The 12,984-nt window shown below is 40.9% G+C and overlaps 1 protein-coding gene across 3 annotated transcripts; it reads right to left on the bottom strand.

Moving 5' to 3' along the window:
* Window positions 1-42: 42 nt before the first annotated feature.
* On the bottom strand, window positions 43-12,656 carry atxn1l (ataxin 1-like). 3 transcript variants are annotated; one of them, XR_013283130.1, is made up of 4 exons: window positions 12,526-12,656; window positions 9,156-10,218; window positions 2,683-7,108; window positions 43-2,587 (listed from the first exon to the last, which is right to left on the bottom strand). XR_013283130.1 is itself a non-coding variant. In XM_077518517.1 (3 exons), the coding sequence occupies exons 2-3, from the start codon at window positions 10,101-10,103 to the stop codon at window positions 5,933-5,935; spliced, it is 2,124 nt and encodes a 707-aa protein (XP_077374643.1). In that variant the 5' UTR covers window positions 10,104-10,218; window positions 12,526-12,656; the 3' UTR covers window positions 43-5,932. The 3 variants fall into 3 exon arrangements, 2 of the variants coding, with proteins under 2 accessions (XP_077374643.1, XP_077374644.1); XM_077518517.1 differs by having other exon boundaries at window positions 43-7,108; XM_077518518.1 differs by lacking the exon at window positions 12,526-12,656 and adding an exon at window positions 12,065-12,238 and having other exon boundaries at window positions 43-7,108.
* Between the last annotated feature and the right edge of the window lie 328 nt (window positions 12,657-12,984).

The raw sequence follows: 12,984 nt of genomic DNA on the forward strand, positions 1-12,984 counted from the left end.
CCGGACCCGGAAAAAATTCACAACCAATAAAGAAAGCACACAATGATGATAATAGTTTATATTTTATATTTGTATATATATGTATAATATATATTATATTGTGTTGACTTAACATGTTGAATGCAACGTCTCCAAGTTAGCTGTAACAATAAAAATACAATATCTTTGTGTCCTTAAAGTACATAAAATTCAATCAGCCGAACAAAACAAAGAACAAAAAACGCCCAAAGTAGTTCACAGAGGTACAAATATACAGTACAAATCTAATTTATCCAATAAAAGGGTACAAATAATAACAATAAAAAAGCAACAAAATAGAAATATTAATGCTTTGTTAAATTCAGGTAGGTGTAGGGTAGTTCTAAGGGTGCACTTTGGGTGGACAACTCTATAAGGCTTCTGATAAAAGATCAATACATATCGGTACGACCAGACGATATTAAAAGTCACTATACAAAGTTCCAACGACCTGGATTATACTTGAGGATTGAATGTTACATTTACATCATTGCATATATTTTGCAGATTTAGGCATTTTGGAAAAGAAAAACAAATTTTTTTTTTCGTTACACATCACAACTTCACATACAAAGCAGTGTCATCTTGTGCCAAAAAAATACAACAAAATCGGGAAAAAATACATCTTTAAAACTTTAAACCGTTCTTGCTTTTTTTTTTTTTTCTTTTCGTTTTTTATTTTTTCCCTCCCCGTTTAAAGTCAACATGGAAACATCCTCAAAATTCACCTGTGGGAAGTCGACCACCACACACATTGTACGAAGCGGAGAGTTAAGGCATCAAACAATCGAAGTCGAAACTCGTGTACAATAGCACACAACTTGGGAATGTCCATTGAGCATTTATTACACATTCAGCTTGTAAGAGCCATATACTAGTTATACATTCTTTGTCCTCACAAAATTCTACAGGTCAACATCTAAGGCCTCACTAGTAGTACTAGTGCATAGTTTTGCCTCACTAGTACTTGTCCAAATTGAGAGGAGAAAGTGCATACTAGTACATGGACCGTAAAGTGGATATGATAGGAATTTGAATAAATTCTCAAATGGCTTCCCAGATATGACGACGACGACGACGACATGCAACCCGGGATTTCCGTCCTGTGAATCTTCAAGTTAAAGCGACACACTGATCAGTAAAGCGACAACACTGGCAAGAAGTGCAAGTACTCAGCCATGTCAACGCAAGCGGCCAAAACAAAACACTAAAAACTGGCGTGGCGCTATAACAACGTAACTGAGCGCCCCCTTCTGGTCGAGAGGTAAAGACAGGTGGCATTGGGTTAATACTTTGTCGACATTAAATTGGGGATAGGGAAATGTTTTACTAACAGACGTGAAGAATCAAACTAATTTTGTTAGCCTGCTAGCATAATAGCCTAAAGTTGTCTTAAGCCGACTGTCACCATTTAAAAAACAAAAATAAAAAGTTGATTGAGAAAATTATTTTTTCCTCTCTCTCTCTCTTTGTCTCAAACCGTTTTTCTAAGACAAGATTATTATTTTAGTATACGTTACTCACAAAAAGTATAAAGGTATAAAGGTGAACTTAATTGCACAGAGTGGCGTTTTGGCTTTTCTCAAGGGGGGGAAAAAAAACTTGTGACGGAATTGTTTTCTATTGACGTGTAAATCATCGTCTTTTGGAAGAAAATCTCAGATGAAACGTGTTGTAGACTCTTGTGCGCTCAACATGTCATGATGTCCAGTTGTTACTGAACCAGGAGGAAATGAATTGGTCATTTCGTGGATGAAACACCTGTGGAGATTTTGCCATTCAGATTCTTTGCCAAATTAAATTCACCTGTAAAGGTTTTAGTGCATTTTAGGTTCATCCTGTACTTTTCTCTGCAAGCCCAATACCCGTAACTTTCTGTGAGTTCCGTATACTTTTTTTGGGACAAATTTTTCACGTAAAATATGTACTTTCGCTGAATAAAGGTTGGGAAACACTATTAGTAGATACTGTATTACAAAATTGTATGTGCGTTCAATGTTTTTTGGCCTTTTCTGAAGAGTTCCTCTGAGGTTTTATTTGTTTTCAGATTTGCATGGCGAGCGAGAGCACAATATTCTACTACAGGTTGTCCAGTCCCTGCTTTACATCCACGATGAGAAGCAAAGAGAACAACGGCGGAGCAAAATATTAATCGGTTGTGCGCTCTAGCTGTGTTTACTGCATAGAAGACGACGTAAAAAGATTGGCAGCCGTATTGCTAACAGTGTCAAAACCCGTCATATAGGGTGTCCCTAAAGTCTGGACTCATCGACAGTAATGTGTCGTTACTGCAATCGAGTTTTCTTGAATTTTTCAAAAACATGTCAATAATTTGCTCAACAAATGTGGAAATTATATTGAAGACTCAGGGCTATTTGAGTAATTGACACCGCCGCAAAGAAGTTTTTTAATTGCCTATATGCACGCAACAAGATGGTGTCAAAGCACTACTTTTACACAAGACGGGTACAGTACTCCAACTTTACTTCAACATACTGTAGTTCCTTAGCACCAAATCACAACTTTTCTATTAGACAGGGCTATGTACTAACTAAGTGAACCTCCTCCCCTTACGTCAACATAGTTCCTTGGCATCAGGATGGCACCAAAACACTACTTTTTCTATTGTACAGAGCTGTGTCCTGATTAATTGGATCTCCTAACTTTACTTCAACATAATTCCTTGATACCAAGATGATGCCAAAGCACTACTTTTCTATTAAACATGTTCTGACTAAATGAACCTAGTAATTTCACTTCAACATAGTTGCTTGGCACCAAAGGCACTACTTTTCTGTTATACAGGGTAGGGCTGCTCGATTATAGAAATAATAATAATCCCGATTATTTTGGCAATAATTGAAATTACGATTCCTCAAACAATTTTTTTTTTTTTTGGTACAAAACAAGAAAATGGTTTAAGCTTTTAAAAAAATAGTTAGACCTATTTAAAAAATAGAAACACTATACAGTAATTATGTAAGTGCCTTTTGGATCAAACAGAATTTATAATAATATATATTCATTTATATTGGCAAAAACTTGAAGTTGGAGCATGCGCACTGTGCAGAATGATTTTTTGGTACAAAACAAGAAAATGTTTAAAAAAAAAATAAGACAAAATTCTTTGAAACGACAATTATGCATGTTCCTTTTGGATGAAATAAAATGTATTAGTCATTTTAAATTTTTTTTAAAAAAAAAGGTGCAAATGTATAAATTTAAACATCTCAAAAATTCGTATTTTTTTTATGATTATTCTGATTTTGTAATTGTGGAGCGTAATAATTGAAATTGTAATTGAATTTCGATTAATTGCACAGCCCTAATACAGGGCTATGAATTGAGTAAATGAGCCTCCTTCCTTTACTTCAAAATAGTTCCTTGGCACAAAGATGGCACTAAAGCACTACTTTTTTTGTTAGAGGGCATAGCCAAAGAAAAATCTGAATATGTGGGGGAAACACCGTATTTCAAATTAGTTGTTGAAAACAAGAATGCATCCAGACTTAAGAGACAACCTGTAAGATAACTTCTTTTCTTTTTCTTTTTTTAACGAAGTATGAGGGCAGACATTTTAGCTTCTGCTGCTCACGAAAAGTGAGACAGACAGACAGGAAATGATACAAAATAAAAGCACAACATTTTTTGTTGTACTTTTTCAGTAGGAATGTCCGAGTGCATCTAAATGCACTTATCTTCAGTGAGCGCGAGGAAACTGCAGCATTCATCTTGGCTAATTTGTAAACAGATATAAAAAAAATAAATAAAATAAAATAAAAAAAATCAGGTCAGTTTTCCAAATGTATCCCCTTTGCGTGCTTGAAAGGAAATGTCGGTGACAAACGTAAAGATGGAAAAAGTGAGGAAAATACAAGAAGAAAATGGAGGATGGAATAGTGCATCACTTTTTCAAGTTGGGGTGGGAAATTTTGGGGAAAAAGAACATCGAACATCCGATGATGATCGTGCCGTTGTGGGCTCTATTGCTTAAATTTTGGTAAACGAGCAGACTCTCGAGATGAAGGCTAACATGATTCTCGAAGTTCCCAGTCTGTCTCTGAGGTACATTAAGGAGGTGAATTGTGACGATACTGGAATGAATAAAGCACTGGTTCCAGTTTGTTTTACTTAAGCAAACACAACGCAAGCAGACAAATGCGGAGAGTGGACAAAAACAGGGCGTGATTGATTCTTCACAAGTTGGATTGTAAGACGAGCGACGGACGGACCGCCGCGTTTTAGGCGTCGCGTAAACAGACGGCGACAGTCAGGAATGGATTCAAGATTAAAAAGGCCCCAAAAGCAAGCTGCACTCATCCAATCAGGAAGCCGGCCGACGAGATGGTGGTGACCTCCGGTGAGGAAGTGGTGACGAGAGGGCGGAGAAAAACGACAAATTCTCCCTTTGGGGCGAGCGACGCAGAGCCAGAAGTCGATTTTTCTTTTCAGTTGGATGTGCAACAAAAAATCTTCAACATTCTCAGGCTACATTCACACTCGCTTCTCCAGCCGCAGCAGGTCTCCTCCTCCAGTTGCTACTAGGGCTGAACGATTTGGGATTTTTATTTTTTTACCCAACTCAGTATTGTGATTGCTATTTATTATGAGATTATTTTATCTAGGTCCTCTTCTCATGAATTTGAAATGGCAAAGAAATACATTATTTGGGGGAAATTTAAACTGGTTATTGAACATTACCATGAACATACAGTATATATTTGAAAAATATAATAATAATAATAATAATAATAATAATAATAATAATAATAATAATAATATGATTGTTTAACTGCATCTTTTAAATTGTCTTTTCAATATAATGAAGCATTTTGTTGGTGCCGTTTTGTGCTTGTCGGTGTTATTGGCAAAATCTGTTCGATAAAAAGGTGGTAGATAAAATTAAAAAGGTATAAATATGTATTTTTAAACATTTATTTTGTATTTTATTTGCAGTTCTGTAATAAATAGTACTTACATTTCTTAGTAATGAAACATGAATATTTTTGTTGGTGCTGCTTTGTGCTTGTTGGTGTTATTGGCAAAATGTGTTCCTTCCGTAGATACAATTTAAAAAGTAAAAAAATATGTATTTTTAAAAAGTTATTTTATTTGCAGTTCTGTAATTAAAAATTACTTAAATTTCCCCAAATCATGTATTCAACTATCATTTCTGTTGAGCAATTGCTATTCAAGGTTATTATTTCTGTCTTAATGCATGTAAAGTATGAAGAAGTTATTGTATGTTTTTCCAGTCATTGTGCTTCGTAGATGAGTGGAATAAACAAGCCGCCGATCAGCGAGCAGTTTTAAATATAAATAAGATTCAATCTGCAAGATTGCATCAGCTATCTGTGAAAATTGATCACTGATTGTCCTTTAGCTAGTGAATCAGAAATGGGAATTGACCAAAAAAAAATAAAAAATCTAGGAAATGCTTAGCTAAATGTCACTATTTGATTTTTTCCTACTTGTATTATGAATGTGTTGGGCAAGATTCTGGATATGTATGTACAGTGTTGCCTCGCTATAACGCGGTTCACTTTTCGCGGTCTCACTGTTTTCGCAGATTTTTTTTAAGTGCAATTTTTCATGCATTTTTTTTGACAGTAATGGACCTATTTTTATTTTGAGAACGAGAGAAATGTGAGATAATGTAAATACATCGATGAGAAAAGTTTATCAACTCTGTGGTAAGGGGATTTTAGAGCCAAAAACATTTATAATAAATGTAAAATGTGCGGATTTCATTTATTGCAGGCAAATCTTGGAACCTAACCCCGGCCGGAGAACGAGGGAACGCTGTATTTTATTCCACGAAACTATGACTTGTGGACGCCAAGTGAGAAAACGACTTACCGTTTGAAAACGTCGCTTTGGATTGGATTAATCGTTCAGCCCTAATCGCTAGCTGCTACTTCCCTGCGTTGGAGCGTCCCTCAATGGACAGTTTGACCTCCTGGGGGATGAACGAATGTCCGGAGGTGATCTGCGGACACGGGCCGTGCTCGCCCTTCATATTGTGCCTTTGGAGGCCGGGTGATGCGGACCAGCGTCTCTGAGAAGCGTCCGTGTGCAACTGACTCCTGGGGCGCTCGCCCGGCGTCCGCCCAGGCCTGACGTGGGGCTCGGGGTGGCCCGCCGCGTCTTTCTCGGACTCCCTCGGTCTGTCTCGGTGCGCGCGATCGGTCCTGAAATGAGCCTGGGGCCGCGACTGCTGGGGGGCGGGCGGCCCCATGAGCTGCGGAGCGGGCTCGGACGCCGCCGCCGACGTCCTAGCCGCGTTCTGCTGCTGCGGCGCAACGGACACGCACACATCGCCGACTTGCATCTGATGGCAGGCTAGGCCGTAAAGCTGCGCGGTGCGCGCCGGGCTGTACGACGACCAGCCCTGGCCGAAAACGAAGAAGGGGTGCTCCGGGGGCACATCGATGGCGACTTTGCTCTGCTGCTCCCCCACGGTGAAGTGCAGCGTCACCAGGCCGGGCCGCTGCTGGCTGGCGCGGATGTCCGCCACCATGCTGGAGTCGATCTTGAGACCCCCGCTCAGCTCGGCGCTGCGCACAAAGTCCTGGGTCTGCAGGTCCTCCACGCGCTTCAGCTCGCCCGTGGCCAGCTGGATGATGGCGCCCTTGGTGAAGTGCGAGGGGTTGGCGGGGGCGGCGCGGGACGCCGAGGCCCGGGTCGCCTCGGCGGGAGGTTGCTGTTGCTGCTGCTGCTGCTTCGGGGTCACGACCTCTCGGGGCAGGCACGCTCGGCCTGAAGGGTCTTGCGAGGAGGATTTTGGAGAGCCGTCGCTAGCCGGCGTCGGGTGGTGTTGCTGAGGCGGCGGGTGATACTCCACGGGGACCAACACTGGCTGCCCGTTGGCGAGCATGACGGCATGTTGTTGTTGTTGTGCGCTCACCCGGGCCTCCCCGTGTGCCACGTACCCGGATCGGCCGGAAGCGAGAGGTGGGTTGTCTCCATGGACGTCTCTGGCTCGCTGGACGCTCTGAGATAGATTCAAGGGGGCGAAAGAGACCTCTTTACGTCCTCCGCTGACAACTTGGCTGGACGAGGCGGCCAAACTGCCAACCACCTGCTGCACCTGGAAAACCAGTCAGCAAATAGCAATCATCAAATTTGTGCTGGCCTGTCACTATCGATTATATTTTAGAATCAATTAATCAACTAATCAGATTCAATTTAAATTTGCATTAAAGTGTATTTCTAAAGCATTTTCCCCCTGACTACTGTTTAATAACCTGTGACCGGTGTTTGTATTCATATATAGTGATTAAAAAAAAGGGGAATTGATGTATTATATAATTGTTTTTTGTAATTGTTTTCCAAAGTAAAAACTGATGTTTGCAAATGTCTTATTTTGATTAAAACACAGAAGATGATCAGCTTTCTTTCATGAAGGACTAGGGATGTAATGACAATGGCAATATCATGATATTGCAATATTAAAACTGCCACAATAGTATATCGTCGTCGTCATGTCACGATATTAAAAGCAGCACATCTGTAAAAAAATAAAACAAAAACTCGGGTTGATTTCCGTTTGTGCAATCCTATCACCATCTGGTGGCTAGTTTTTTTAGTGCAGTTTAATTTTCATAAGGCATGTTTTCGCCCTTCTATTAAAATCCACATTTATGGTCAGATGAAGAATTTGCTTGCAAAGTGAGTCAATATGTGAAGGACCTCAATGTGTGCGTGCATTAGCAAGTAACTGCCTCAATATATATATTATATTTATATTTTTTTATATATAATATTTATACTATTTTTTAATTGCTGTAATGTACAAAAGCACAATATTTTGCAACCTTTTTTTGTATCACCAACCTCCCCACAATATTGTGATAATTGTGCAAAGTGCAAAGGCCACTTAGAATTTATATTTAATTAATCAAGCACACCAAAAAACAGCCAATCTAGAATTGCATATTGTTTATAAATTTGAGTTTTTTTTGTTTTTGTTTTTTTCTTAAAAGCTGCTACCGGAACAAATATTTATATTTTGTGATGGTCAGAGACTCTCGAACCCACCATCAAAATATCAGCCCCTGCAGCCAAATCCCATCGCTACATTCAGATCCAAAACAAGAGCAATCTGGCATAAATTGACTGTTTTTAAAGCAGTTACTTGGCAATCTTTCATGTTCATAATTTGGACCTTGACACAGAGCAGAAAGTGGAGAAAGTAGACCCATTTTTGCTAATAAAAATTATGTATACCCAAAGTCAACAAGTGCTGTAGAAAGTGGATGAATCATGACGAATAAAAAGGATCATCTTAACAAAAAAAAGTTGAAAATGAACTGAGTCACATAGTACATTAGTGTTAATTTTGTTTAGTATTAGCTTTAGTCCAATTTCAGTCACGCTTGTTAGTTTTTATCAGTTAGTTAACCTCATCCCATTTTTATTTAGTTAGCTTTTAGTCAACTATAAATCTAGCATTTTAGTCAAAATTTTAGTCCAAGAAAACATAATTTTATTCATCTAGTTTTAGTCAACAAAAACTGTTGTTTTAGTCTGGACAACCATTTTACCCCCGTATTATTATTATTATTATTAATTTATTTTTTTGTCAGCAGATTTATTGAACTTTTTAGAATTTCACGTAAAATGTTCTCATCTTTTTGATGAGAAACAACTTGACACACAATTACAGTGGCTACTATGGCTCCATGCTATGAGATAGTAAGTCAGCCAGCATTAGTTAGCAGTCGCATAATTTTTGTTGGAACATTATAGCCGTTGGATTAATGTTAAGTTAGAACTATAATTTACTTTTTTTTTAAACCGTGAATCCACTTCCTGTCTGTCCCATGTGTCTCTGCTGTGTGTCTTCCAAAATCATGTAATTTTCATCTCGTTTTTGTGCTTGAACTAAAATGTCCATAGATTTTAGTCCAGTTTTTATTAAGTGAAGGACATTTTTGTCTCGTCATCATTTGTCGACAAAAATGCATACTGATTTAGTAGTCCCAGTTATTGTTTATTAATGAGGGTTTTAGTCTAGTCTAGTTTTAGTCCGGTGAAAAATGTGTGTTGACAAAATTATTTTTGTCAAATTTTTTGTTGACGAAATTAACACTATTGGACGCGTGTCATTTGAGATGACGCATGTCAACACTTACCTCCAGGTCACTGTCTGGAGTGCTGCGATGGCCCGGGGAGCTCAGCCGGCGTTTCTGGCTGGGCTCGACCTGCGGTACACGCGTGTTCCTGCCGTGGTAGGCGGAGTCCAAAGTGACCTCCCTGACCCCTTGCTCCTTATCCCCTCCATTTATCTCCGGCTCCTTTTCCTGATGTGCGAAGTGGGGGTCCCTGGAGGCAGCTCTGGCAGTGCCCTGAGGGTGATAAAAGACCGGCACGCCACCGGACACGACGCCAAGGTGCTGCTGGGTGGCCTGCTCTGGAGGCATCATCAGTGGGACGCCGCCAGATGCGGGAACTTTGGCAAAGGTGTGAGCGGCCGCCGGAGCCGGAGGCGGTGGGGAGACCACGCCTTCTTGTATGACGGACGGGTACGGGACGAGGTGGGCCTGAGGGATGGTCGCAGAGGGCGAGAGTAACGAGCCGGGGACGAAGCCGGGGGGTAGAGCGTAGGGGACGGCCGCGTACGGCGAGCCCACGAACTGGAGGGAGGAATGCGGCAGCTGCGCGTAGCCCAGAGGAGGATAAGGGAGGCCTGGATGCTGCAGGAGGGGTGAGTGTACGGTGTACGCTGGAGAGATGTGGCCTAACACTGGGTGAGGACTGCTGGGAGAGTATGTAACAGACGGTAGCGCCACTTTATAAAGCATGCTGTACTGATCGACGGGCACCGCCGAGATGCCCTCGGAGGTGTCGGCGCCGTAGTGAAGTCCACGCAGCCACTCTCCGGACGGAGAGTCAGTGTTTGCCGCGCAGTTCGGGATGCAGCCCGCGTCGTCGTCTCCAACAGCGCCGCTGGCCCCCCCTCCTCCTCCTCCTCTTTCATGGGCAGACCCCACTCCTGGTGTCCCTGCGCCGCAGTTGCTAACAGGGAGGTCCCTCTTCTTAGGAGGCAGGCACTCCTGGTTGCGTTCCTGAGTCGGTTTCATCGCGACGGAGAAGGGCGGGGGTGGGGGCAACAACGTGGATTTCACTGGACGCCGCAGGAGGCGACGCTCGCAAGCCGGTCTGAAATCCCCCGGCTGACTTGCGCGGGCAGCTCTCCTGCGGCAAAACAAAGCAGACCTGAGTGGCGGATACCGGCAGTATCATATCGCAATATTAAAACTGCTACAATATATCGTTGGCGTCATGTCACGATATTAAAAGCAGCAGTTAAAAAAAAGAAAAGTCAGGTTGACTTCCATTTGTGCAGTTCTAGCACCCTCGGGTGGCTACTTTTTTGGTGCAGTTTAATTTTTATGTTTAAAATCCACGCTAATGGTCAGACGAAGGGCACATAACATGCTTGTGAGATAATATGTGGAGGAACTCAAGGCGTGATTGCATTAGCAAGTAAGTGCCTCAATATTAAGTGTTATTAGAAGAGATTGTATGTTGTTTATATGCATTGCTAAAATGTACAAAAGCACAATATTTTATTTTTATTTTTTAGTATGAGCTCTTTTTTTTTTTTTTTTTTACAATATTGTGACCTTTTTTGTATCGCCAACCTCCCCACAATATCGTGATAATTATCGTATTGTGATGTTTGGATATTGTTACATCCCTGACGTGAGCGGGGAGAACAAAGTCATGTCGTTTCTTGGGGTACATTTACAAAATGGCTGGCTCAGATGACTTTATTCAATTTAGGGGTTGGGATGAATCATACATGGTCAATAAAAGAGGATGCTGTCATAATGATGTCAGTGTTGCAGCTCTGGTGCCACTGTTTTTCCTCAAGGACTAAGACAACAATTCTGCACCAGATCTGCACTGAAAGAAATGTTTTCTCATATACATTATGACAATCTGGATTGAGAAAAAAAATCATAATTCAATGAATTCTGAAATTCAACAACTAAAACTCAGCTACAATAAACATAATTTCAAAGACAATATAATATAAATAGAACTTCAAAGACCAAAAATAAGTACAAATTAAGCAATAAAAACGTTACAGGCAGCGTGGTGCATGCAGAGATAAATGAAAATAAAAAGAGCAGAAAAAGTGGCAAAATTTATCAATATAACTTGTTTTTCACAGTTTAGAAAGGATATATGCCTCACATGCTATATTACCTGTCTGTAGATGTTAGTACAGCACTTGTGTGTGAATATTCGTTATTACTCAGGGAACTCGATGCTAATTTTCTATTAGCTAGTCATTAGTCAACATTCACTGCTAGCATTAGCACTGGTGGTGTTTCTAAAATGAAGTATGTGCTGTATTTAAATACACTATGAGTTTAATTCTACAAGATGGTGTGGAGTTTTGTTTTGTTTTTGACTGACCAGGGCAGGTACGATAAGTTACCTGCACTTTATTAGTGCTTCTACTAGGTACTGCACTGACGAACAACATCATGTTCACGCTTCACATTTTGCTCTGTACAACAGGAGCACACAAAATGGATTATCTTGTTTTATCTGCAATATCCATCAACAACATTTTGTATTTAACAATGATTCCATCACATGAGTGCACTCGCGCTCATGACTTCATCTTTAAGCACTGAATAACATTCAGTGCCACAATCAATTCTGAAAGTGTGGAGCGTTGACGAGTGGTTAGCAAATCTGCCTCGCAGTTCTGTGGTTGGCGGTTTGAATCCAAGCTTTGTCTTACTAATGAGATGAGTGATCGATATCAAGGATATTTAAAAAAAAAATACTTAAGGGGTTTACATCTTATTTTACAATCACTTCGGTAATATTTGCATCTGTTTTATTTCCTTCAATACCACATAAATACTTGAATACTTCTCGCTCATTCAATCCAGTCCGAAAACATGACGCAATTTCATAGTCCGCATACAAAACAAGAGTCATATACAGTATACGTTACGACGATATATGTACACACACAGCCGCATCATTTTCAACGAGGATGTCATCATGAACTAACCAGCAGCGGGATCGTGGGAAGGGCACAACTTGGTCATGAGTTTGGTCGGTTATCTGGGGCGGAAAGTGTTCCGACGACACAATCGATGAGCTTCCTGGTTCTGACTTGGAACGCTGTGAGTCCAAAAGAACTTGAATTCCGTTAAACAGCACAGACTGTGTACACCGTTAAGTACAAGTGGATGCTGCTAACTAGCACTTATAACGGAAATTACGTTACATTAAATGCGCCTTTTTAATATGAATAAACGTTGTGTTTAAAAAGTGGAGTTCGCAGGCCTGTTATTCATTATTCGCGTCGTGTTCCACTGGACAGAGGTTCCGGTTAGTTAGCTGCTCGGCTAACGATGTTAGCTCACTCAACTCCACTCTTGTTTGATTCCCATCGCTTCACTAACACCACGGCAAGGCGTACTTTGCTCCTGTTAGGCATAGCGACGCCGCTTGTTAACGCAGGCTTACCTCCAATTGTCATCGCGGAAGGACGTCGCTGAAGGGGGTGCAATTAAGGAGATAAGATGAGCGATGCGTGACAAAAATCAAGGCTCAGAAGTCGAGCCCATCTCCAAGGCCAGCGGAGGCGCTCACCGATGACGTCACCGGGTTGAGTCAATGGCCTTACTTGTGTCTCATGGTTTATATTTGTATATTACATTTAGCTGGCCCGCTGTACTGACATAATTCAAACTATCATTTAGATAACAAGTCTTACAGCATTTTCGGAATGATTTATATGACGTCACGTTGTCAATCCCAGCTTGTGATCAGTTTGTTGCAACTACAAGGGACACCCGCTATTCGCAGGGGAAAGTGACCGAGAATAACGAAATTCCGCGAATAAACACATTGGAAAAAAAAATGGAGCGGTATCAGTTATTACAACCCCCAAAATGATTGAATAGGTGGGGGTACCACTAATTA

The sequence above is a fragment of the Festucalex cinctus genome, chromosome 4 (assembly GCF_051991245.1).
Source record: "Festucalex cinctus isolate MCC-2025b chromosome 4, RoL_Fcin_1.0, whole genome shotgun sequence".
Taxonomy (NCBI): domain Eukaryota; kingdom Metazoa; phylum Chordata; class Actinopteri; order Syngnathiformes; family Syngnathidae; genus Festucalex; species Festucalex cinctus.